Raw genomic sequence first — 26144 nt, forward strand, 5'->3', positions numbered from 1 at the left:
CAACTGGACGATGCACAAATTGTCAATGATCTTCCAGCATTTCCTCCCCGCCTTCATTGGGGATAGCGTCCTATCGATAATCGGGAAGAAACCCTTCCTGAACAAGGTGTACGAGCAGATCAGCGCAATGCAGTCCGCCCTCTCGTTCTTCACCACTCATGAGTGGACGTTCAGAACGGAGAAATTGGAAGAGCTCTCCGAGTTTCTGGACGAGAACGATCGTCGGGAGTTCGACATAGACGTGGGTTCGCTCATCTGGGACGATTTCCTGGTTGATTACGTTCGGGGTCTCCGCGACCACGTCCTCAAAGAGGAACACAAGGGGGAATCTACCCGGATCCGGACCTTGTACCTAATCAACCAGGCCCAAAACTGCCTTCTGGCCTGCGGCGCCTTAGTCGCATTCAAAGAGATCCGATGGCTTGCGGAATCCCTAGATGGATATTTCTCCGCTTGACGTCGCCTCTGATGAAGGGTGACTATAAGGGACGACGGACCGTCGCAGGACCGATACTTAGGGAATATTAGGTAATTTTTATTTTACGAATATTTATATTTATTGTTAAAAAAAGTCAAATATATTTATCTTACTTAGTGACGACGTCGTTGGAGTGAACCGGGGTTAGCGGCATGTGATCTGTGAGGAAAAAGAAGAATCCTTCCCCGGTAGAGAAGAAGAAAGCATCATTCGTGATGACGCAAAGTGAATAAAGTTACTCGCTTAAATAATTCGATTCTTTTACGTTTCTGGTCCCAGCAAGGACGTGGTAGCTCCAATCATGCTCATCGACGCTTCGTTTTCTCTATGTGCGTCGGGTTCTAGAGCACCTGACATCGATTAGGTGCGTGTGTTCACTCCTCACTCCTGAGAACTTCGACGACAAGCAGTCGCTTCCCCCGAGCTCGCGCGGAGTCCTCATACTGATTGTGAGATGAATAGGTCCGAAGCGGCATATAGGCCTCCAATGATTTCTTCTATCGATCATGGGTCCGAACAGCGTCTGCGTGGAAACAGGGGGATATTGAGTCCCGGGAATTTCAGCAACTGAGCCATGCCGACGATCAGCCGGAGTACTTTGACATAGGGATGAGTCCCTCTCGATAGTGACGAGAAGGATCCAGGATGCTGACAGCACCCAACAATGAAAGTCGTCCGCTGTGCTCTCAGAAAGCTTTCTGCTAGAGAGTTCTGCCGTGGTCTAGATCCGTCCGATATCTCGAAACTCTACGATTAGATAGTCAGATCTGGATGACTGGAACTCGATCATGGGAGGAGCTCTTGACGAGATATCGTAAATTAGAGACGTCGAACCGGTCGTCCGCCACCGCTTTCGGCATCGATTCATTGTTCTACTCTAGCAGAGAGGATTCTTATGGTTGATTTTCATTGTACCTGCATCGCTGTCCTCATGCCCCGCTCTGGACTTTCGAATCGATGAATGTGAGCGAGGGTTCGCATCGAAAAAAATTCTCAGCTTTAGTACCCAGTCGACGGGCTGCCTTATCGTGGCTGCGATAGAGTACGCAGCCGCATGTTTCCGTCAAGTATAGCTGGTGATGTCCGCGGCTGATTGGTCCGTCGAAGTACTCACGTTAACCGGCACCCGAGTACGATAGGAAGCAGCCCGCACATCCTAATGATAATCTATGTTTCTCCTCCTATCTTTGCTCCATCTTGTTCCCAAGTTGACAGCGCGCCTGTCAAGATGTTCACGGGTCGGCAGAAGTTCCGTTCCAAAATAAGCTCGTCCGCTCTGTCACCATGTATTTATCTCCCGATCCGTTTGTTTTCGTTAATAAATAGCCGTTCGCTCGGCAGCAAACAGCGAGTAGGAGCCGGCCTCGCTTCGGAGGTGGTTCAATGAGTAGCGGTAGGCCCGAATCTCACAGGACGGTCGCAGAGCGGTGAGCGAACATCTGTCCTCGAGATAAAGTATCGTCTGGCCTATCCACTCACGCACGCTCGCGGCTTCAAATATAGCACACTAACAAATGGAGCAAGTACTGCTATCAGGTCATGAGAATGGCTGAGCAGTTCTTTGGTGCCACCTGGATTGCGGCTGACAGTCGAGCGCGCGAGGAGCTCAAACAATGGAGTGTGTCACGCGTCTCTGCGATGAAACCATGTTCAGATTTGTCCCCATCGAATGCCGTGGCTTCCGAACAACCTCTCCGCCTATTGAGTAGCATCACGAAGTTCGTAACATGGCGTGAATATCCGTTTGAGCGTTGGAGGTCGGTTAGCCACCGGTGATGTGATCTTAGCGTTCGAGAGAACTCCGAGTAAAGGACCTGCTGCTCCTCTGTCAGGTTACAGAGAAATCGAGGACGAACAATGGAGTCTAGACAAACAGATTCTGCACCCGCCTTGTCCACTTCCGCGAATCTCGATGCATCACTCACACATCAGTACAAGTGGCCTGACTAAGTTTACCGAAGAGGCTTGTGAATGTCGAAATGCGTGCCACACAAGTCATTTGGGACCTCAACAATGACACCATGTCGGCGATCCTGGTCAAATTCCGATGCAAGCAAACTCCTCGGTGCGGAACTAAATGACTGATACATCACGGGCTTCGCTTCAGGAGTTTTTGACAAGAGGAATTATTCTGATGATTTTTCCTTCTTCGGCGACCGTCGACATTCGGACGACATGCTCGCCGCTCCACGATTTATCCAAGTATTTTCCCGAATTCTGTCGCTCTAAAGGGGCGCGTAGTTCGTTCGTTCGCTTACTTGAGATCACCCTGATAGAGTTCAGTCGCATGTCCGGAATTCTCGAAACAGCTTTTTTCGATGAATGAATAAGGCTCAAGGTGATTTATCTTTATGTCCTCTTGCCTGCAGTCGTTGTAGAGAAGATCCACATCCGCGATCAGCTGACCTATGTACAGATTGAATGTACAGGCTTGCTCTGGAATATTTCTCCGCAGTCTACAAAGGATGATTCTGTCTATTCTTCGCGACACAATGTCGGCAGCTCCACCTCGATGTCCATCAGAGAACAAAGTTTCAATTTCTTCGAAAATCGCTCCGGAAGCCGGAAGCACCGTCGGCATTTTCTCGCCGCTGCCGCAAGACAGCAGTCATGCTGTTCATCGTATACAAATGTACGAAAAATTCCCACTTCGGACGATTGTAGCGATGATGGCCTTACGAGCTATGCAGAGCTCTCGATGACCAGAAGCGCGACGACGAATTCAGTTTTGCGAATCGAAGGCGGGAGCTCCTCGGCTTGGCGACTGGAATCCCTCCTGGTCGTTGCGATCTCCTCTAGGGCGCCAAAATCGGCCCTGGAATTCCCTTAAGGGTGATGAGGGCTCGATGACTCTCTATCCATCTCGTGGCGCAGAGCGGCTCGAGTCGCCTACCTACGATGGTGTCGCAATGACGCTCGACTTGATTTCCGAGCGCGGCGATGCGCTGAGACGAGCTCGGTATGAAGGCGCGAACGTTAGCAATAGTTCCCACCGCATTTCCTATCGCGATTATCTCCGACAAACGAACCATCGCGAGGTTAAGGCTGAGACCTGCGCTATTAGGGTACAGCGCTTGAGGTTTTGTGGACATTCGTCTCTGAACTCCTTTGAATGCATCGCTCATTGTACTGCATCCGTCGCAGCCTTATCGCCGCGACTTTGTCATATCGATGCCCTCGAACCCCAGAGTTTCCAAGATGATTTTAGTGAGACCTCTACCCGTTCTGTTCGGCACTCCGGAAAACATCAAGAGGTTTTCAACCACGACATTTAGTCTTTTCTAGGAGAAACGTACCGGAGACATATTTTGAGCTGATCAATCATGCCGGCATCTCGCGTCTCACCCGCGAGTACCGGAAAAAAGCTGATTACGATATCTACGCACAAATCTTCTGCCTGAATATTTTCCCGGTAGTCTTCATCACTTCGTTCTGGATTTTCGGACTTATGTAAGGGTCGTTCGAGCCGGCTCCGCTCAGATGATCTCGCACCACCACGTGACCGGCACCCACACGGAACCTCAAGAACGCTCTGATGTTTCTGTCATTACGCCTCGATTCTTCGCTGGGATCCCCATCATTCCTGTGGCCTTTCAGAGGCGAGCCTTGTACTCCACAGAGTATCATGGTTTTCACTATGGACGAGAGGTTTTTTCGACTCTCGATAGCTTGTTTCCTTCTTCCTTCGTCGGCCAAGCTCCCAGTGTCTAGCTTCTCCGTATCCTCAAACCTCTTCAGGAAGATTTCTGCGTCGATACTGGCCTTGACGTGACACCAAGATGCATCATGCCATCTCGGTGTTTCGGGGGTTCTCGCGAGCGTAGCGAGCGGCGAGTTCACGAGCACGCCGAACGCTCGGCAGCCTCTGCGACCGCTTTCATTCCGCGCAATGAATACACACACTTTGCAGAGGGCTCCATTTCTCTCCTGTGAGACAGCCATGTCCATTCTCGCAGGATCTCACATCGGAGACGTCTGTTCCTTCCATTTTGCCTCACCTCCAGGAATTCATAATTCCCATCGGGCGTCCAGGTGACCAGTACAGCGTTGCACTTGTCATGCTCGCTGACAACCGCGCTGGCACCCACAAAGTCACCTATGTCCCATAAGTTAAGGAGAGACTTGACTCGTTCAGCTCGACCATGAGATCCGGGCTCACTCGGATCAGCGACAAAGGAGGATTCGGGCTCTTCTCCTCTCTTCTCGGGTCTTGAAGAGCACGTTCTGAGGAGCCATTCGACATTTTCTGCCCGAAAAATGATGTCAATACAGCTTGTTTCCTCTTCATGATCATTGGGGAGCGCGACCCCTGACCAACAGCTGATCGCTAAAAACGCGGCTCACGGTATTTTTCTGCTCGTGCACGTTCTTGAAATTTCGGGGGGAGGGCGGAGGGATTAAAATACTTATCGCGTCTCTGACAACCTTTACGATTCAAGCCGTTTCGAAGCCTTAGTCCATTGCTCATTCATTCGGATCTTCATATTCGACGATACCATATCCGATGGAGGTGTGATCGATTTCCGTCGCGTTTGGTGCGACCGCATGTGACCCTCTTGATCTTCTAGAGAATCAAAATCGAGAGCAGATCACTTTTATGTGTGTCCATGAGACATTTTCAACGGGGAATGCGGACGCAAACACTGTGCGAGGTGTCTGGGATGTGGATTCCCGCGGTATCCATGAGCTAATGGAAAAGACCGTGGACGCTGATGGACGCCGAGCTTTGAATTCACCTTCCCTGTGGTTGAAGCTTCCCGAAAAACTTTGGCCCACACTCGCGGAGATCGTCAGGTAAGCGATCGGTAGCTCTGACCAGGAGTTTGTCCATATATCCCCTCATGATCCTCCTGCGAACGAACAAGCTCTCTTGTGGAGAAGAGAAGCCAAGAGCGGGCTCAGTCTTGCGCGGCCGTAGAACGATATCTTAAAGACTACTATGGTCATTCATACCCGGAAAACAATATCTTAAGGAATTCAACAGTAGTCAAGAGTTTATTCAATACTTATCTAATAGTCAATTTATCATAATAGTGCATATATTAGAATTTTACTACCTAATTTCTCGGAGAGATATACCTAGGACGGGTCAATGTCCCCACTCATCAGTGGCGACATCAAGCAGAGAACTATCCTTCTAGGGATTCCGCAAGCCATCGAATCTCTTTGATAGCGATTAAGGCGCCGCAGGCCAGAAGGCAGTTTTGCGCCTGGTTGATCAGGTATAAGGTCCGTATGCGGGTAGATTCCCCCTTGTGCTTCTCCTTGACGACGTGGTCGCGGAGACCTCGAACATAATCAACCAGGAAATCGTCCCAGATGAGCGAACCCACGTCTATGTCGAACTCTCGACGATCGTTCTCGTCCAGAAACTCGGAGAGCTCTTCCAATTTCTCCGTTCTGAAGGTCCACTCATGAGTGGTGAAGAACGATAGGGCCGACTGCATGGCGGTAATCTGCTCGTACGTCTTGCTCAGGAAGGGTTTCTTCCCGATTATCGATAGGACGCCATCCCCAATGAGGGCGGGGAGGAAATGCTGGAAGATCATTGACAATTTGTGAATCGTCCAGTTGCTGCGTAGGGTGAGGGCGGGATAGCGGACGGCATTATTGAACGTGACCTCCTTGACGAGCTTCTTTTGGAAATTCGCGAAGTCGCCCCAGGTGAAACTTGGTGCCCGATCGCCGATGGCACAGTTGTAAATTCCAATTTCCTTGGAATCTGTGGTTCCTGCTCGCCACGCAGCGAGGATCACGGTTTTTGCGACGACGTCGACCGGGATCAAGTCGGTCCTCATTTCACTTCTCGAGTAGATTGACTTGAGCAGCCCGCAAGCTGTCGAACAGACCATTCCACTCGGTCCGTTGTAATTGTCCACCCACCCTGGGAAGGGTTCGGACATGGAAGCGACCACGATCGACGGTCTGACTATCGTGATCGTGAAGGGCACGGTCTCGTTGTACTTCTGGATCATGAGCTCCGTGAGGTGCTTTGTGAAGGTGTACGTATTCGGCTTCTCGGCCAGAAGCTCTTCCTGCATCTTCTCGAGACTCTTCTCGTCGAGGCACTCGACCATCTCCATGATCTTCTCACTGTCGTGCTCGCTGTCGTAGATGCGCTCTTCGATGACATCATTATCACAGTTTGCGTAGCACGTGGATATGTGGACGAACACCTTGAGTTTTTCGAACGTCCTGGCCATGTCGAGTAGCTTCTTTGTGCCAAACAGATTCATGTGGACCGCGTCTCGGAGCGGAGCGTCGAATCTCACCGACGCTGCCGAATGCACCACGATGTCCACTTCTTTGCGGAGGGTCTGGAGGTCCTCGTCACTCACGCCCAGGCGGTCTTGTAGCATGTCCCCGTTGACGAATTTGACCTTGCCCAGAAGTTCCGGGGTCTCGTTCCGGACGCGGTCGAAGAGCGCAGTCTTGAAGATCTCGGCAAATCGCTCCTGGAGAGTCTTTCCGCGCTTTGGACGAGCCAGGACGAAGATGGAACCCACGTCGGGGCATGAGCGGAGAATTTTCTCCAGAAGTACTTTCCCGACGAAGCCGGTGCATCCAGTCACGAAAAGAGTCTTCCCAGCGAAGAACTCGCTCACGCCGACGTACTGCTCCATGACGTGAGAAACCTGGGAGTGCTGGGGAGAATCCGGGTAAAACTTATTCGGCTCAAGGAGTTTCCTCGATGTTGAGTCGCTCCCAGTGTGGTTCCGGAGGTCGGTGCGATTGTTTGATAACTCATCGAGGTTCCCCGACGTAGTTATAGGGCTCCAGCGAGGAGGATCAGAGAGAGAGTCCTCTAGGAGCCCCTCCGGGTTAGTCCCATCATCAGAGCCCAAATGCAGTTGTTACGTCGCCGGGGAGGAGAGGAACCCGCGACCGAGGGTTGAGAGTCGCGTCGCTTGACGGTGGGACCCGTTCTGGGCGGATTAACTCATGAATCGTCAGCACAAAGCTTCTCGTAGCGTGTAGTAAGTTCAATCCTGCCAGACGGCATCCCCAATGCGGAGGCTCGGTCATTTTCTCTCGGTCGACCGCAGGCGAAGTCGGATGATAAGCTGTGCAAGTCCAACACGGACGCCGGATCGAGCAATTGAGGGGGCGTGTTTCTTTTTGGGCCGTTCTGAGATCGTCCGCGGGCGCACTGCGGAGAGCGGACCCATCTAGGGCGCGCCATACCTTGAGAACATGGTGGCTACAGGTCTACGAGGTTCGATCAAGGTGGGGTGAAAATGGTTGCACCCGATTCTCGCGGCATGAGGGGTCCGGCCGGAAGGCTCGTGGATCATCCTTGAGAGGAGTCGGATGTTCCGAGAAAAACATCAATCTGAGGTATCGATGTTTTCTATTCGTGCGAGCTTTTCGGAGTAGAATTAGATCGCCGTGAGTTTCGTACAAGCTTCGTTGACGAAGCTCTACGTTGCCAGGCTCCTACGATCGGGAACGTGGGAGACCCTGCGTGATATTTTGAGAATTAATAGGACACATTGCTCGGTGCAGACATACATGAATATACGTTCCATTTGATCGAATATGAATATCATGTGTATAGAACTCTATGGAGAGCTCCAACCTGTACTATGGACACGGGAAGAGTCCCCTCCCCGAGTATGGATCCCATCCAGGGGGTGGATTGCGTTTAATGTCCCGGAAAATTCGGAAATCCTTCCCATGTACACAGAGATGAAGTTTCCAAGAGTGGAACCACCCGAAGCTGCACGAAGACTCTCAACGTCCAGCAGGGGGGGTGTTCACTCATTCCTCTCCGCTCTCGGCCGGGAAGTCAAATTCCTGATTGTCCTTTGTGACATCCGGGCCAATTGGACACCGACATTAGGAAGTGCAAGGAATTCTGCTTTAATTTACGGGCCCCTGGATTTTAGTCGTGCGAACTGATCTAATCTGAAGAAAATACCGTTTTTCACTGTGAGCGCCTTTCCGGAAGTGGGGGTGCTACGAAAACCGGGAATCTTCGCAAAGACCGTCTAGACGTACGCAGGCCGGCTCACTCGACTTGTCTTGTGAATGTCGCGAATGCACGTCTCGCCGGATGCCGGCAGGCGACGTGTGCAGCGATCGAGCTTGGGGGACCTGTCGCGAGGAAGCTGAGGAACTTATCGCCAGGAGCTTGAGGAACTCATCGCGAGGAGCTTGAGGAACTTATCGCTTGAACGTATCCAGCCGCAATAAATTGCATTACGGGAATCCAGTCTCGCCCTGGAAATATTCTGTCCCTCATGATGGCCGGCTTAGACGCTTCCTTCGGAAGATGACCCATTTCGGAGAGGATAGCGAACCGCGAGATATAAGGGACGAATGATGTGTCGAGCCCCATATCTCCTCTTCGGTGGGGGATTGGCCCGTTCACCAATCATCACCAGCGAAGAGCCCCGGAGCATAGACCTCTGGGAATCCCGACGATTTTCGGATCGAGCATCACCCATTAGGATTGGAAACGGGGGCCCAGAGGAGACGGCCAGGGAGAGTCCACAGATCATCATCGGAGTCGAGGGCAAGAAAGGCTCAATTTGGAGACTTCTCGGGATTTGAGTTCATGTCCAATTCGATCACCCCGTACTGGGCATTGTTGAGCGGCGCGGACTCCGACGGAGGCTAAGACTCGGGTACCAGATAGCATGAGCTGATTCAAGTCTTACTCAAGTCTCGAATACTTCCGGAAGCGAGAGTCCGATGATCTTCCGGAAGGCGTCGAGGTATCTTTCGGAAGACGCTGGAGTATCGCCCATCCCGCCCTCGTGAACTCATGAGCACACCCGTCGCAAATTCAAAATTAGACTACCCGAAAATCTTCAAGATACACAGCAGCCATCCGATACACCAATCGGGCGCCAGGGCTGACCTCAACAAGCACAGGCCAATTTCAGTTCTGCCGTCATTGAAAGACATTGTTGAAGGGTAGATCGGATCTCAGCTGCGATGTCACCTCGAGAGCAACGACGTCCCGGACAACGACCAACTCAAATTCAGAAGGAGCGCGGCAACCGATAGCAAAATTGGAGGGACTCGGCCTCACGGGCAGCACATCGCAACTCATGACCGCACTTCGCCGACCGGCAGCAGGTGTTCGGGCAAGATGGAGACTCTAAGACGGAGAGTCCAGCCTCAGCTCAAAAGTCTGCATTTGGCTCTCTCTGGATGGCCTAGCGTAGAAGATAGAGAGAACGAAATCCATAATCTTCAAAGGCAAGCGGAGAAAAATCGTCTATTGGCCTCGATGAAGTACTGCCGATGATGGACCGATGGAGAAAAGAAATGGAGGCTATCACCGATTGGAACCGGATTACTCCAATGAAAGATCTCCCCAGCTGTGACGAGGAATAGATCAGAAGCCATTGGAATAATCTGACCGTAGCCTAAAGAATGGAGGACGCCCGGACCTGCAACCCCATCCCATTCCTTACCGATGACATCAAAGCATTTCCAGTGTGCGTGCGTCGCAGGTCCCTCCCCGCGAGACCTGATAAAATATTACTTGATTCACATGCGGGGGATTAGCGTGTTAGCCGGGGTGGAATCGAAGGGATGTGAGCCCGCGATATACATATGTACATAGGTATATAAATAGCTGATAACGACCCGCGATCCAAGAACAGTTCAATGAGTGACAGATCTTGCCCGCACCGGGTATAATGCTTCAACAAGCTGGCGAGGAGGTGTCTTGACTACTCCACTATGCGACATAAGTCTGTCACCGTCTCCTCGAGTTTTCATCGAAGAATGCTGATTAAATCAAAGAAGCGACGTATAGCGTAGAAGCGATCCGTCCGATTTCTCAATTTCGAGTACATCGGGTCGAGAAGCGAAGCCTGCTGCCGCTACCGCATACTCTCCTATACGACTCGCTTCCCTAGACCTTAGACCACTTGTCCTGACGAGGGTTTCGGCTCCAAAGACGAGGAACGTTCCCGACCATGATTTTCGACAGCTAGATGAAGAATCCGGCCTACGGTTCGATAAATAGACTCGCTCGACAGTCTATTCGGTATATTCTCGAAAATTTTGCCGCCAGAGCTCATGACTGTTGCTTCGATCTTCTCCTCGACGTGAATTCGTGAATACTCTTCCTTCAATGACGTGATCGTCATTTGGCGTAGCAGGTGGATATGTGGACGAACACTCAGGCTTAGGAATGTTCGAACGGTACCGAAGCGATACCGAGTGCAGACAAGGATCTGGTGAGAGGGTCGTGGGGAGTTTCCGTCGTGCATTAGAACGATAATTAGAGCGTTCCCAGGGCCTCTGGAAAGCGGGAAAGTCGTATCTGGGACCGCAATCTTCCTCATATTAAAATGGCGGTATCAGGATGGATCAGATCGATGAGCAGCATCCATTTCAAAGTGGGTGGATATAAGGGAGGACCAGAATCAGGGCAGGACGTCGAGACCTCGGCGACATTCTTTGGTGCTTCCTCTATCAATAATCATCAGATTTGTCATAGTGAGCATGCTTCCATTGAACGGGAAAATTCTCTCCTTTCCGAGCCGAGAAGGTCAAGCGTCGAGGAACCTACAGGCAATACAATAAACCTCGAGAGCTCCTCAATTTAGGAAAGGTCGAGAACTCGGGTCGAATCCCTTCGATTTTTGCATGATAGTGCTCAATGTTGATTGTAACAGAAGCACGCGAATTTCCCGCGATTTTGATCGATTAGTCGTTGCAACGAGATCGGTCATCAGACGAAGCGCGGAACTTATGGCGAGCTAAGAACATAGAAGTTCGATAGAAGTTCGTGCCTAGAAATCATCGACCGTCACGGGTAGCGGGTGCCGGCGCCGCGCCGCTCGGAAAAGAGCCCCACATGATCGATTATTATCTGGATTGATATTTGTATCTGGAAACCAGCATTTTTTTTCCCAAAATTTCAAGCAACGAGGTCCCGCGTATGAAGCAACTTCGGCTCCCCATGGACTCCATGCTCGAATGGAACTTCTTCCTCATGGACTCCAACTCCAGGAAACGTTCCTAATCTACGTTCTTTATGCGTGGCCCGCGTAGCGCAGAACTATGCTCTCGACTAGAGCAGGGGGATTCCGAAAAGGAGGCAGTGTCCGTTCACGCCGGCTGAGCACATTTCCGGTAATTCACAGAGGCTCGGGCGAATGTTCAATGTTCGAAGTTATGAATCAATAGAGCGAGGAAGCTCCCGATGTATCAGTGATAGACGCTCTAGAAGGCTGCCCCGACGCTACTCCCCACGGATCGATTTTTGCTTGGATTCACTGATCAATCTCCGCGCGCAACAGGATCAAATGAGCAAACATTGGAGTGCGGTATGCTCCTCGAACCCTTCCGTCCTTGTTTGGGGAGGTTGTGCATGCAGAGTGAAACAAGGAGAAAATTGGTCACTTCCGGGAGTAATTACCGTACACGGGATGCGTCCACTGAATATGAGACCTGTCTCCGACACCCAGCGGCGCGTCGATAGGGTTCTGGTTGAGGCGTATTTCAGCGTGGGGGAAAGCACTGAGAATCGGAGCGGTCTTCAGGTCACAGAGCTGCATCGCGGCTCTCTTCTTCAGAGGGTGGCCGAGCGGCTTCTGGTGATTGATTAGCTAATAGACAGCGAATGAACCCCGCACCGAGATATGAAGCGGAGCTCGCCCACGATTACTTCGCTCTGGGGGCGGAGGAGTTGCCGTTAGAGTCTGAAGAACGAACTCTTCCGCAGAGTTTCCTGGAGGCGAGTCTTTCCCCATCTCTCTTTCTCCCAGAGACCCTTTTAATACGCGGGAGCCCTCCTTGGAACATCACACAGTCGCCTAAACCCTCAGACTTCTTACGAGCAGCATCTCGCCACCGGAGGAGCTCTTTGAGTCGGACGTACACTGTTCGGATTGTTCTCAACACTTCTCCAAACTTCTTCAGGCATGGAGCAATACGTCGGCGTGAGCAAGTTCTTCGCTGGGAAGACTCTTTTTGTGACTGGATGCACCGGCTTCGTCGGGAAAGTACTTCTGGAGAAAATTCTCCGCTCATGCCCCGACGTGGGTTCCATCTTCGTCCTGGCTCGTCCAAAGCGCGGAAAGACTCTCCAGGAGCGATTTGCCGAGATCTTCAAGACTGCGCTCTTCGACCGCGTCCGGAACGAGACCCCGGAACTTCTGGGCAAGGTCAAATTCGTCAACGGGGACATGCTACAAGACCGCCTGGGCGTGAGTGACGAGGACCTCCAGACCCTCCGCAAAGAAGTGGACATCGTGGTGCATTCGGCAGCGTCGGTGAGATTCGACGCTCCGCTCCGAGACGCGGTCCACATGAATCTGTTTGGCACAAAGAAGCTACTCGACATGGCCAGGACGTTCGAAAAACTCAAGGTGTTCGTCCACATATCCACGTGCTACGCAAACTGTGATAATGATGTCATCGAAGAGCGCATCTACGACAGCGAGCACGACAGTGAGAAGATCATGGAGATGGTCGAGTGCCTCGACGAGAAGAGTCTCGAGAAGATGCAGGAAGAGCTTCTGGCCGAGAAGCCGAATACGTACACCTTCACAAAGCACCTCACGGAGCTCATGATCCAGAAGTACAACGAGACCGTGCCCTTCACGATCACGATAGTCAGACCTTCGATCGTGGTCGCTTCCACTGTCCGAACCCTTCCCAGGGTGGGTGGACAATTACAACGGACCGAGTGGAATGGTCTGTGCGACAGCTTGCGGGTTCCTCAAGTCAATCTACTCGAGAAGTCGAAATGAGGGCCGACTTGATCCCGGTCGACGTCGTCGCAAAAACCGTGATCCTCGCTGCGTGGCGAGCGGGAACCACAGATTCCAAGGAAATTGGAATTTACAACTGTGCCATCGGCGATCGGGCACCCAGTTTTACCTGGGGCGACTTCGCGAATTTCCAAAAGAAGCTCGTCAAGGAGGTCACGTTCAACAATGCCGTCCGCTATCCCGCCCTCACCCTGCGCAGCAACTGGACGATGCACAAATTGTCAATGATCTTCCAGCATTTCCTCCCCGCCCTCATTGGGGATGGCGTCCTATCGATAATCGGGAAGAAACCCTTCCTGAACAAGGTGTACGAGCAGATCAGCGCAATGCAGTCGGCCCTATCGTTCTTCACCACTCATGAGTGGACGTTCAGAACGGAGAAATTGGAAGAGCTCTCCGAGTTTCTGGACGAGAACGATCGTCGGGAATTCGACATAGACGTGGGTTCGCTCATCTGGGACGATTTCCTGGTTGATTACGTTCGAGGTCTCCGCGACCACGTCCTCAAGGAGGAACACAAGGGGGAATCTACCCGCATACGGACCTTGTACCTAATCAACCAGGCCCAAAACTGCCTTCTGGCCTGCGGCGCCTTAATCGCTATCAAAGAGATTCGATGGCTTGCGGAATCCCTGGATGGATAGTTCACCGCTCGATGTCGCCTCTGATGAGTGGTGACTATCAGGGACGACGGACCGTCGCAGGACCGGTACTTAGGGAATATTAGGTAATTTTCATTTTTAGGAATATTTATATTTATTGTAAAAAAGAGTCAAATATATTTATCTTACTTAGTGAAGACGTCGTTGGAGTGGACCGGGGTGAGCGGCATGTGATCTGTGAGGAAAAAGAAGAATCCTTCCCCGGTAGAGAAGAAGAAAGCATCATTCGTGATGACGCGAAGTGAATAAAGATACTCGCTTAAATAATTCGATTCTTTTACGTCTCTGGTCCCAGTAAGGACTTGGTCGACACTTCCTTTTCTCCTTGTGCGTCGAATTGTAGCGCACCTGACATCGTTTGGTGCGTGCGTTCACTCCCGAGAACTTCGACGACAAGCAGTCGCTTTCCCCGAGCTCGCGCGGAGTCCTCATACTGATTGTGAGATGAATGGGTCCGAAACGGCATAAAGGCCTCCAATGATTTCTTCTATCGATCATGGGTCCGAACAGCATCCGAACAGGGTGATTTTTGCACCATTTTGTGATGTGACATGAGGCATGCGACATACTTCCTGCTCTCGGCCTCGGAAATGTTTGTTGGAGCTCCGAGCGGAACTCCTTCTCCGACGGAGGAGCGCGTTCTTCGGCCGCACTGTCCAACACGAAGTTCTGGATATTGTGACATACCCCAACTCCGAGAGTCACTGCTTGATGTGAGCTTTCATGTCACCTCCCATTGCGACAAGCTTTTCCCAAGGATTTTTCGAGTTGCGAAAGCCCATGATCCATGATGGATCCCAGAGGGATGATAACGCGATTCTGCTCACAAGGAATTCATCTTGATCACCAGAATCTAAATGAATTCTGACTCTGGTCAGCTTCCTCGAACGGAATGCGTGCGAGAGCTCCTCCTAAACAATTCATTTTTCGGGATCACACGCCTATGATTCAAAATTATCTAGACCGGAATTGCTGGAGCTGTTCCTTCGCGTGTCTCAGACTCGTCAACAATTTCGACGCAAAGCTGTGACGAGGGGCAGGATATGGGGTAGTACTCATCGCACCGTGGGGCTCTATGCTCCCACTGCAGCTCTGATCACGGACCGACGTAGGTGAAATGGAGTGCCTCTTCGAACTCTCGCTCGCAAGCACTTCGACGGTGAGCACTGCAGCCGAGACTAGGTCTATTCAGACACCATGGAGGCGGCCTGAAATTACTCGCGTTCTGCATATCCCCGTGGCGATGCTCCATAGAGGGAAAATCAAGGTCGCGCATTCTCGCTACTAAGGCGAGGGGCTCCGAACAGTCTCCGGCTCTGATCAGGAGTCACGAGACTCCGTGACACCCTCCGAACAAGGACCGGAAATGCGGCATGTCAAAGCGCTGATTAATATCCTGCGATTCGAATCGTCTTCTGTGGCTTTCGCGAATTCCGGCTCTAGGGCAATCCCTTAAACCGATTGAGATCATCAAACTCGTAGAGTACTCAATATTATGATCGTTGAACGACTTGAATTAATAATTCTTGAGAACTCATCTTACAAGTCGCAATGACTGCTCAGTCTGGGGATATCTTGCTCATGTGGCTTTGTTCGACCCGAAGCCGGGAAACGGCATTCTCTGCAAAATATCGGGGGCTTCCGAATTGATTCCGGACCTAGCCGTAGTGGCTTGAGTATGGGTCGGGGACACTTGGCCCGGGCGCCACTTATGAGGGCCCAGACTCGTTCATCGCATTCAAATAGACCGGCTTCCGATGTGAGATTTATTTTCCTATGGGTGCCTCTCCTGAGGGGCGCTGTTGGAGTGATCGATAATTTTCGACAGCGCTCACAATCAGTCCATCCACGGCAAGTCTACAGGATCTGATAGTGAGCAGCGTCTGAGAAACTTACCTCTGGCCGAGTTGAGTGTGTTGCATATGGAATCTCGAGATTCCGTGGATAGCTATGACTTGAGGATCTTATGTGCCAAAGGATCATGTGATCAAATGGTTCAGCCATCCCTAAGTTTCACTTGTCATCAATCGTTATGAAGATCACAAAATGACCCTCTTGCTCTCTCAAAACGAATATAGAATCGAACTAATGACATGAGTATCTCTCATCTGGCGAGTCCTACGAACCCCACAGAGCGGTGCGGTGAATCCCCGTGCTTTCATTAACGTTTGCATTATTATGCTCCTTCAATTTGTGGGTTTCAGTTTCCGAGCAGATATGTTGGCCGGGCCGCGGAATCGCTTGGCGTCGCCGCGGAGTCCAGCGGAGACTTCTCTCGCGAGCTTCAGAAAAGAATCGGGTAGGCTACCTGAAACAAGCGGACAGGCGAATTTCTCCTCCGGAGGTTCTCACTTGGAGTTCAGGAAGGCAATGCCTCCGCATTCCGAAGGCAGCGATTCCTCAAATATTGGTGAGAATCTGGCCGGTTTCGGCCGTGCATTGGATTCTCGCATACTCGGGCCTCGCAACAGAAAAGGAGAAAAATATTCACATACATCGACTCGAAGAAGGCGAAGCGCAGGCTCAATGGGAACGACAAGACGCTAGAGATATGGGGAAACATCATATAAAGAAAAAAAGCCCCTAGCAGTGCCTCTGGCACTACCGTAAGTATGGACGTGAAACGTATTCTCGATTGTCTCAGAGGATCCTTAGGTCCTGATTCGTATATCATCAGAATCATCGAGGTACGCATGATTGATAGTGAACTTTTTTCCTCTAATCAGTCATTGAGGCTCTCGATGTCCATGCTCGAGAGCACGCCTTTCGATGCCGCGGAAGCCATTTTGAATCTCGAAACTGCGCCGATGATGGTGGAGTGGAATGGATCGAAGGGTTGGAGGCAGACGCTCCTAAGAGATCTCTACGGAGACCAGATGTTGTGACCTTGCCGAGCCATGTCACCTGTGTATGGAGTAGGTAGGTATACTAAAAGCTATAAGGAACCAACCGGCCTGCGGCTGACTGGGGCCGCCCGTTCGTTGGCGCCATCGCGGAGCACGGTCGTCCGCGATCCTCCCCTTCTCGCCGGGCAACTTCTTCTCTCGAACATCTCGAGCTTCCCTTCCTATTTTGCGTATAGTATGCCTACTCGCCTTCTGCTTCGCCGCTGAGCCCGGGCGTCTCGCGATCGGTCTGTCTCCCATATTTGAAAACAACAATATTATCTAGTCCTCCAGAGTCCTTAACCGAAGTTTCATGTCTATAGCACACTCGCTCTTGGTCGCTGCCATAAACTTCAGCGTGACGGACTCACAGAGCACGCTGTTTACGAAGGGGACTTTCCGCTTCCCCGTCTCGTGATCGATTTCGGGACAAATAGAATGCGCTCCGTGTTCCCATGCACCTGATTTCCGATTCCCTCAAAGATCGATTCAACTATTTCATCGAGCGACGGTGGGATACTGTGTCTCTGGATAAGTCTACTTTTTATCACGATTACTTCGCATAGTAATCTGATTTTTCCGGGGCTTGTCGCAGTTTCGTTCAGGTCCGAAACTCCCTTGGAAACCCAATTTCAATACCCCATCCGAAGGTGATGTAGAGAAATTCTTCTACATCTAGATGGCTTCAGCTTCTCCCTGATTGACTCAAATCAACGGTTACGTTAAAAGCATCATGTGACACCGCAGTTCCGTCTGGAGAATCGGCGACCCTTCCGAGATTTCTCTCTCTCGGGCCGGTCTCTGCTGTATCTTTTGCTGAACCAGATCTGCGACTCGCATACTGGAAGAGGTGAGGGGGGAGCGATGGTGCATACATCAATAGGTAAGAGCGCAGCGGTGGGATTGAAAGGCGGGATTCGATAGTTCATCCCCAATTTTCGATCGGTTCTCGAGAGTCTCTTATGGAAATTCCGGCGATAATTGGCGAGACCTGCAACGATTCGCCTACGAGAGTCTTGCCGCATCCACCAGTCCACCCTCTACTACTGGATAAATCCATTATTCATACGGTTTCTTGCACCACTTCATGGGTGTCAGAATCGAAGTTATCTTGCCAAAAGCTTGCTCCACAATCCAATCTCCTGGGGATCACGCAGGGCTCTTCCCCCGTAAAGCCATCTAGCGAAAAAAAACTCATCTTAACTAGAGCCCGTGACTTCATGCAAAATTCATAAAAATGCTGGACTGGTAATGCATAAAAATGCATATTCTGGGCTCTTCCTCCTAAAAATGCATATTCTGCGCTTTGAGGCATAATTCTGCATATCCCATATTTTCCCCATCGATTCTCGCGGGTCTCGACGCTGCGAGCGACGTACAGCCATGGTCAACCGAGAATAGATGGGAACGGTGATGAATCGGATACATCTTCCCGGATGTAGACAAGTTGGTCTCCAACGGGAAGAAAATTTTCCTGAAGTCTGCCGATCGAGTGAGCACATTCCGCGAGATCACATTCCCCGGTGTGCCGCTGCCACCCCAGCCAGTTCTGACAAGATGGGGTACCTGGTTGAACGCAGCCGTCTATTACGCCGATCACTTCGATTCATTGTCGAAGGTTTTGTGAGCTCTGGACGTCAAAGACGCTGCGAGCATCGGAGCGGCTGCTTAATTGGTCAGGAAGCCCTCTGTAAGGAACAATCTCGCTCTTATAAAAGCAAACTTCGTAGAGCTCCCGCATGCCATCGAGAAACTCGAACCGGAGGGACTGTCTTTGGTAGGTCGCGTGGGTTTCTTCGAGGCACTTGTTAAAGATCTCAAGAAAACACCCGGTGATGTTGGGGATTTGGTCCCTAGGAAATGCGATGCGGTTGTGATTCGTAATGGCGGCTTCAGTTTTCTCAAGGATGTCTCGGACATACTTCAGGGGGGTAGCTCCGCGGATAGTCTCATTGGTCGCGACCCCTCGGAGATAGCCTGCTTCAAGTACGCACCGATCACGTCGTTGGATGTTGAAAGGAGCTCCCCTAACTTGAAGCACCTTCTCAGCGCCCGTCGTCAGAGTTTTACGTTTGAAAATTCGAAGATGCATCTAATTGTCTACTGTAACCCGTAACCTAAAGTGTGCCTGTATTAAGCAGGATTGAGTCAATTCCAGAAAGTATCATAAAACCTGAACGAAGCTCCTATTTTCTTCTGTGCATATTTCTCTTTTTCAATGCATATATCGGCCCTTCTTCAGGGCATACTCGCATGCATATTTCCGGTTTTTATAGTGCATGAACTCACGGGCTCTAATCATAACCGTTGACGTATTTACTGAGTTATTGGATCGCAAAAGCGGACAAGATTCCGTTTCAGGAGGACGGAGTTTTGGTGGAAATACTCCTCGGCGATTTTGAAGACGTTCCACGTCGAAAATATGTCCTCATCGGATATGCAAGAATCTCCCCGCACATGAAATCACGCGTAACGGCGGAGAGTCCTCAGGATACGACCCGCTTTCACATTTGTCATCGAAGCGTTGTAATCATCGACGTGACATGATCCACGCGGCGTCAGACACTGCGGAATCCCGTCGGTCAATCCGCTGACTCGTTCTCTCCCGTCAGCAGAATTCGACGCTCTCGGTGTCCCGCAGAGCTCCTGGGTCACGCATTTCGTCAAATTGTTTTCTCGCCGAAGGACAGATCCAAGATAAGTAATCCGAGGCACGTTTACGCTGAGCTTCGCGAGTTGAAGTCGACTCCTCGTCTCAATCCGCTTCTGAGCCGGAGACTCCTCTCAGCGCACCAATTGGCTCACTCATAATAAGTAATTGCGCCTCCTTCAAAGATGCGCTTCAGCTTCCAAGGAACCCGAGTGGACTGGATCTGGAATAGGTGGACGTTCATGAAAAAGCTCGCTCCAAGCTTCCCCAATTCCCCACGCTTCCACGACATCCGAGTGGATACATAAAGAGTAGGGACTTCAAATTGCGATGCATTGTGCTAATGACCCTCGTTCAGTGCTTGAGAACTCGGGCCCGGCTTTATGTAGTATGAGCTAGCGACTGCACCCTCGCGAGGAAGCAGGGCTCCCTCGAGGAGGAACCAGGACCTTGTCCGGGAAGGGAGCGTCGGCGTCGGTCGATAGAGAAGAATATAAATCACCGGGACAGCCGAGAAGATTTCAGTGTATTTGGGCTCCCTATGCCTAATAAACTGACCGCAGGGAGAGTCCAGCCCCAGCTCTGACTGAATTAGACTCTACATTCTCGCTCGTGTGGAGCCAGAGGCCATCTGAAAGGTGCGGTCAGCGATTTCGAATCAAGGTCGCGACTCCGGCGGAGGGTGTAGGCTCAAGTAGGGTCCAGTAGGTCTGCTGGCCTGACCACATTGGCGGATTCAATTGAACTCAAAGTCCGAAGTATATGCCAAGTCTCCGCAGGGTTGACTTTCGAGAAATTGTTTCGAGAAAAATGTACGTTAATGTTACGCAGTCCGGTATAACATACGTACATGCGGTATCCAAAGACTGACGGATATATCACCTACAGCGGGCGATTTGCTGTCCTCTAGGCTTCTGCTAGCTTCCTTAATACCATCATCTCTCTTCTCGATCATGAAATGCGAGCGAAGTCACACTTTCGCACTCTGGAGGTGGAAAAGTTTTTTTTTCGGAACATCGGCCGTTGCCCATGCTACTTTTGATTTCAGCCGGCTAAGGTCGATACAGTCTCACGTGATTCCATTCCTGGCTGCACGATAGTGGAGCTCCGTCGGGGAGCGGCGAGCCGACAGGAAGCGACGATAAGCTGTTCTTTCCGCCGGTCTCATTCGCCTGATGAGGTCCGGCATGGTGTGCAGTTTCGCGGAGCGGGTCGAAGTCGCTCAATCGATCCAGGAGGCATCCGAAAATCCTCGTCGCGTCGTCTATTCCAAAGGCCGAAAGTCGTGTTCGATATCCCGAAAGTCGACGTATCAGATCCGGATGACTGGAAACTAATCATGAGAAGAGGTCTTGACGAGAATCCGTAAATCACCAAAACAGATGTCGACTCGGTCGTCCACCGGCGCTTTCGGCATCGATCAATTGTTCTTATCTAGTAGAAAAAATGCTAATGGTTGTTTTTTTTGCCTGCATCGCTGTCCTCCTGTCCCGCACCGGACGTTCGAATCGACGAATGCGAGGAAGGATCCCCACCAACGAAAAAATTCAGCTCGAATACTAAGTCGTCGGCCCTCCTTATCATGAGTGCGTGATATATCCCGATAGAATACAGCCGCAGGTTTTGGCCAAGGATAGCTGAAGATGTCCGCCGCTGATTGGTTCGGCAAAAGACTCACGCTGTCCGGCATCTGAGCGAAAAAGCAGCCCGCGCATCCTAATGATGATCTAAGTTTCTTTTTCTATCTTTGTTTCATCTCCTTTCCAAGTTGACAGCGCGTCTGCCAAGATGTTCACGGGCCGGCAGAAGTTCCGTTCCGAAACAAGATCGTCGACTTTGTCACAATGTATCTATCTCCCTATCCGCTTGTTATCGTGGATGAATAGCCGTTCGGTCGGCAGCGAACAACAATTCGGAGCCGAATGTCGCGTCGGAGATGGTCTAATGATTGGTGGTTCGGCCCGAATCTCGCAGCCGAGGACGGCCACGGAACAGTGAACAAACATCTGTCTTCGAGATAAAGTATCGTCTTGCCGATCCACTCACGCATGCTCGCGGCTTCAAATATAGCACGCTAACAAATCAAACAAGTTATACTATAAGGTCAGAAGAATGGCTGAGCAGTTCTTAGGTGCCACCTGGATTGCAGCTGAGGGTTGAGCGCGAGAGGAGTGCAAACCATGTGCTTTGTCACGCATTCCTATGATGAAACCATGTCCAGATTTGTCCGAATCGAATGGCGCGGCCTCCAGACAACGTATCCGCCTATGGAGTGGCATCGCAGAGTTCGTGACTTGGCGTGAATATCCGTTGGAGCGTTGGAGGTCGCTCGGCCACCGGTAATAAGAACCTAGCGGTCGATAGAATTCCAAGTAAACGACCTGCTGCTCCTCTGTAAGGCCACAAGGACATCTAAAATGCACAATGGAGTCCAGGACTAGCCAGAGAATTCCCAGACGAGCCTTGTCAATTTCTGCGAATCTCTCTGCATTAGTCACACGTTCAGCACAAGTGGCCTGAGTAAGTTTACTGAAGAGATTCGCAAATGTTAAAATGCGTGCCACACAAGTTATTTGCGACCTGAACAATGACGCCCTGTCGGCGATTCCAGTGAAAATTCGATGCAGGTACATTTCTCGATACGAAACGACGTGACTAATACATCACCGGCTCCGCTCCAGAAGTTTCTGACGAGCGGAATTTCGATAGAATTTTTTTTTGGCGTCGACATCCAGACGACGGGTCCCGAGCCGCTCCGCGCGTTTCCTAAATAATTCCCCCCTGTCTCTCTCAACGATCGCGCAGCTCATTTTCGCGCCTAACGGTGACGATATTTCCGAGTCCTACTTGATGGACACCCTCAAGGCATTATAGTCAGAAGGGTACCTATATTGTTCCTGCCCAAAGATTGTAATTGGACTTCACTGCTGAGCAGCGATGGTATCGTTGGAAGAGGGCTCAGTATCTTCGGGATGGCAGCCCGGCGATTATGAGGGCGCTCAACTTCGTATCGGTGTTCCATTTTGAGTTTTGTTCCTCGCTTATCTTTCTCCTGCGTTCTATCGAGGCCGGTGGATTCGGGTGTGAGCGGGCGAGCGTGCGTGCAAGCGCGCATCCGTTTTCGAGATCCCCATTCTGATAGTCGAGATATCGACGAAGACAGGAGGCTCAGAAAAAAACGAGAAGCAGGGAACTAAATGCGATGCCGCTTCGACAAAGATGACGCTTCGACCGTAGACGCCCACGTCCGAAATGTGGTCACTGCTTGATGGCGGAGAGAAGAAAAAGAAAACCGGGCTCGCGTACGGACGAGCGAGCGAGCGCCGCCGGTCGCTTGCCTATCTGCCTACCCTGCAGTACTGTGAGCAAGAGGAACAGACTGCGAGGAGCGTGTCCGCGAGGCAGGCCGAACTGAAATGATAGACTTCATGATCTCTTTTCGATCGACTGCTGCACGAGACGGCCGAAGCGCTACAGACATTGCTTCAGTGACTCAAATGCACCGGAGGCGAGTAAGCGGGCCAGCTCAGAGACAGACGAATAAACCCATACGGGAACTTATGCAGAACGTTGCTCCCGCAGAGCCGGTTTCCCTTCCCTAGAGTAATTGTTGTATTTAAGATAGCAGCGGAAGCTCCTGAGCGTCCAGCCTCGAACTCGCAAGACTCGCCCGTGTGCGATAGTTCCAGCTTAATAGCCGGCCGGAGATACCTGGAGGCTGCACGAGCTCGTTCGTTCGTCGAGTCAGGCGCCCGCTTGCCTACGCGGTGGCTCATTTATTCACTGGTCCAAGATAGCCGAAACAAGTGAAGTACATCAGCAATGCGTCTGCCTGACGGCACCGGTACTGTCATGTGCTGGGACCGCAGTCATACTCAATCGCCGCCGATGCGGCCGTCGTTGCATTGGATCGAATATCTTTGTATTACCATTAATGAGGTCATCTTCATTGCCAATTTTCCTTCTGTTACCGTCTGAGCTCTATTGGTTTTCGTTGCCGATGATGGCGGCACCAGCAGCGTTGACGTCGTTTTCAGCGCTTGCCGCACTGTTCGGCTCTAACGAACACCCGATGGGTGCTGACCCGGCCTGAACGAGCAATTACCAATTATTGTATGATGTTACGCTATGCCCGTGGATAAAAACATCCAGATCGGGAGTCTCCGATAGTAGGACGAGCGTGTACATGGGCAGCTCTCCCCGTCGCTCGTCGAGAATGGAGTAGATAGACTCTCTACGGCGGATGAAACTTCTCAGCGACACCTTAGTGTCGAGGGCTGAGGGCTCCGCGAGTTTTATTTGCACTCCCAACAAGTCAGAATCGATCTCGCTGCGAGCAGGTCGCAAAGCGAGATGACCGAACTCGGAGCCGATATAAGATACGATCTGCATGCCTCGTGCGTGACTCAAGGGTGGTAACTTGTCGATTCAGCTACAAAGCAAGCAGACACATTGATCTTACAATTACCGAGTTCATCCGTTAAGGATCGTAATCAGGTCAACTTTAAATTGCAAAACGGCGATTCAGTTTTTCCTCGCTTCTGACTTGGGACGAAAACCTTTGAAGTTGTTTTCTACTTACTCATGCGTACCGTTTTCGACGAGATGCCTCTCAGAGATAGGCTAAACGACCATTCATGGAATCGCTAGCGGCGCAGTACGCAGACTGGTCGATCAGCTCCGAATCGTAGGAACTTCCACGCTCAGGTACGCAGCCTGTTCTCGAGAGGAGTTCACAGGATTTCTCGCTACAGGGAGTTGGAGGGTCGATCTCAGATGGTGAAAAACACAGCTGTGGAAAAAGACTGCACTCGATTCGAGATAATCTTCGCTGGCATCCCATGCCAAGGCAGTCCTCATGAGTTTTGCAGCGATCGCGACTTGAACTCAAGCCATCAGGTCCGTAGGGTGCTCCTTTCTCGTCGAGCTTGAGCGGCTCGGTCACTCGTCGCAGTGCTCTCTGTCGATTGATCCCGTTAGTGTCCATCGTCACGGAAAGAAGTTGCCGCTCGATACAGGCGGTAATCCTCTTCCGGGGGCAAGGTTTCTGAACGAGATCGTACGAGCATGCATACGATCGATGCCGTTAACGTCGGCGGCACGCCGTGAATCGTGGGATTCAGCGAACGTCCGTCTCATCGAAGCTCTGCCTAGGCTCGCGATGAGCGAAACGGAGCGTCCGAATCCGCTGAGCTCAGATCGCACCCTCAGAGCGCCGATCGTCATCGAAGACTTTGGTCCGCTGTCATTCCCGAGATAACCACGGGCTTCACGAATAATCAAGACGGACGTACGAATGTCTGCGAAACCACGTGCTCGTCCGTTATACTGTCCATCTGTCCACTGGCTCGTCCAACCGCTTGTTCGTTCGGATGTTTAGGGGACCGCTGCGCATCTATTACAAAGCTAGCTTGATTCTTCTGGTCGGCTCTAATGATCACAGCCTGCTCTCCGACGGAACTGTGGGAACTGAATCTAATTTGTTCCCGGACTTCTTATCCATTACGTGCACTGATGCAACGCAGAGCAATATCAATGTGATAATTTTTCCTCTGACTCTACGGGATTTTCGTGCTTGTCAGCCAGCCGCAGCAGCTTCGCCCTATCTGGCGAGAAACTCGGGCCACCTGAGGCAAATGGTGGGCTCTGGGGATGAGCGCGCGGGCGGGGGGCAAGTGCACTTATTGCGAGCAGAATTTCTCGGGGGAAGGGCCTGCTTCGCTCAGCAGGCATGGGGGCTGGAACAGGGAATGGACGGAGAGGCTGAATACATTCATACTCCGAGCGCGTCTTACAATCCGATGCTACGCGCTTTTCGATATTAAAATCGATCCCTCGTTTACTTCGTCATCGACGGCAAAGACAACCACCGCTCCTCTCTCACTCACACAACAAATCGACAAAGAATATGCTCGCCTGCGTGCTGCTTCATCGACCGGCCAGCTGGCCTGGGCGGGCTGCACGAGCAATTGAACGTGACCATTGTTTTCGGAATTGAATTATCCGAGAATTCATCCTGCTCTGTTTCCGTGCGATCTTTTCGAGAATAATTTTGGAAGCATGGTGTATGGATCTGTAGCAGAGGGGAACAGTCCCCACTGTTGGCGAAGTTTCGGCGGGGAATTTTCACGGAATCGGCTCCCCGACATCCGCGCGTCGCCTCTTGCGGGAATACGGGTTCTGCGAACTCTCTCTGGCAACTTGAGAACCTGTGTCGGCCCTCATTACGTTGCCGTGCCGAAGTCCGCTCCGATGTAGGTACTTAATTATGAGGCAAATCTGTACTGAGATGTTTTTTGTTCGCCGTCCTTTCATTCACCGTCACACGTCAGCAGCTGGAGCTTGCACCGCCGCCGCCACTAAAAACTCTCCAGCAAGAATTAGCAACGTCGTCCTGTCGACGTGGCTGAGCGCTCGGATTACTGAGTGCGATGGAAATATTCATTGGGAAGTTTCACGGTGTCGCTTTACTGAATACGAAGCGAATAGCTCTTCCGAGTCAAGATTCCGCTCGCCACAGAACAAGGGCAGGAGAAAAGCTGAGGCGGAGATTCTCCTCGATATATTCATCTTCCCCGTGGAGCGGGATAGACACGTGCTTTGTTGCTGCTTCCCGATCGACGCGCGGGGTCTCTCGACAAGGACCCGCTCAGCGAAGTACAACGAACTCAATCGATCCGGGAGGCTCGATAATGGCCGATGGAGCGGGTCTGCATTTGAGAA

General features: G+C 51.3%; 4 protein-coding genes across 4 annotated transcripts in view; 2 read left to right on the plus strand and 2 right to left on the minus strand.

Moving 5' to 3' along the window:
• The window catches only part of LOC100899029 (putative fatty acyl-CoA reductase CG5065), a 1878-nt gene extending 1411 nt beyond the window's left edge, over window positions 1-467 (plus strand). Inside the window, exon 2 of the mRNA XM_029110611.1 lies at window positions 107-467. Coding sequence (XP_028966444.1) covers window positions 107-457 — 351 coding nt within the window. The 3' untranslated portion in view covers window positions 458-467. The remainder of the gene's footprint in view (window positions 1-106) is intronic.
• Window positions 468-3856: 3389 nt separating this feature from the next.
• On the minus strand, window positions 3857-4420 carry LOC100899171 (uncharacterized). Its single transcript, XM_003740327.1, has one exon. The coding sequence runs from the start codon at window positions 4418-4420 to the stop codon at window positions 3857-3859; it is 564 nt and encodes a 187-aa protein (XP_003740375.1).
• A 1187-nt stretch (window positions 4421-5607) lies between these two features.
• LOC100899314 (putative fatty acyl-CoA reductase CG5065) lies at window positions 5608-9539 on the minus strand. Its single transcript, XM_003740328.2, has 2 exons — window positions 9514-9539; window positions 5608-7078 (listed from the first exon to the last, which is right to left on the minus strand). The coding sequence occupies exons 1-2, from the start codon at window positions 9537-9539 to the stop codon at window positions 5608-5610; spliced, it is 1497 nt and encodes a 498-aa protein (XP_003740376.2).
• Window positions 9540-12369: 2830 nt separating this feature from the next.
• On the plus strand, window positions 12370-13868 carry LOC100899456 (putative fatty acyl-CoA reductase CG5065). The gene is given in 3 exon segments (XM_029110614.1): window positions 12370-13092; window positions 13094-13189; window positions 13191-13868. Coding segments are annotated over 3 exon segments (1494 nt in total). The 5' UTR covers window positions 12370-12372.
• The last annotated feature ends 12276 nt before the right edge of the window (window positions 13869-26144 follow it).

The sequence above is a fragment of the Galendromus occidentalis genome, unplaced genomic scaffold (genome assembly GCF_000255335.2).
Source record: "Galendromus occidentalis unplaced genomic scaffold, Mocc_1.1 scf7180000076873, whole genome shotgun sequence".
NCBI lineage: Eukaryota > Metazoa > Arthropoda > Arachnida > Mesostigmata > Phytoseiidae > Galendromus > Galendromus occidentalis.

What these genes read in the sequence shown, in the direction of transcription:
- LOC100899314 (XM_003740328.2), bottom strand. Translation starts at nt 9,539, where the DNA reads ATGAGTTGCGATGTGCTGCCCGTGAG. An exon ending in TGCGATGTGCTGCCCGTGAG is followed by an intron (nt 7,079 to 9,513) that starts GCCGAGTCCCTC and finishes CGTCGGCGTGAG; the next exon opens with CGAGTTCTTCGCTGGGAAGA.
- LOC100899171 (XM_003740327.1), bottom strand. Translation starts at nt 4,420, where the DNA reads ATGGCTGTCTCACAGGAGAGAAATGGAGCCCTCTGCAAAGTGTGTGTA.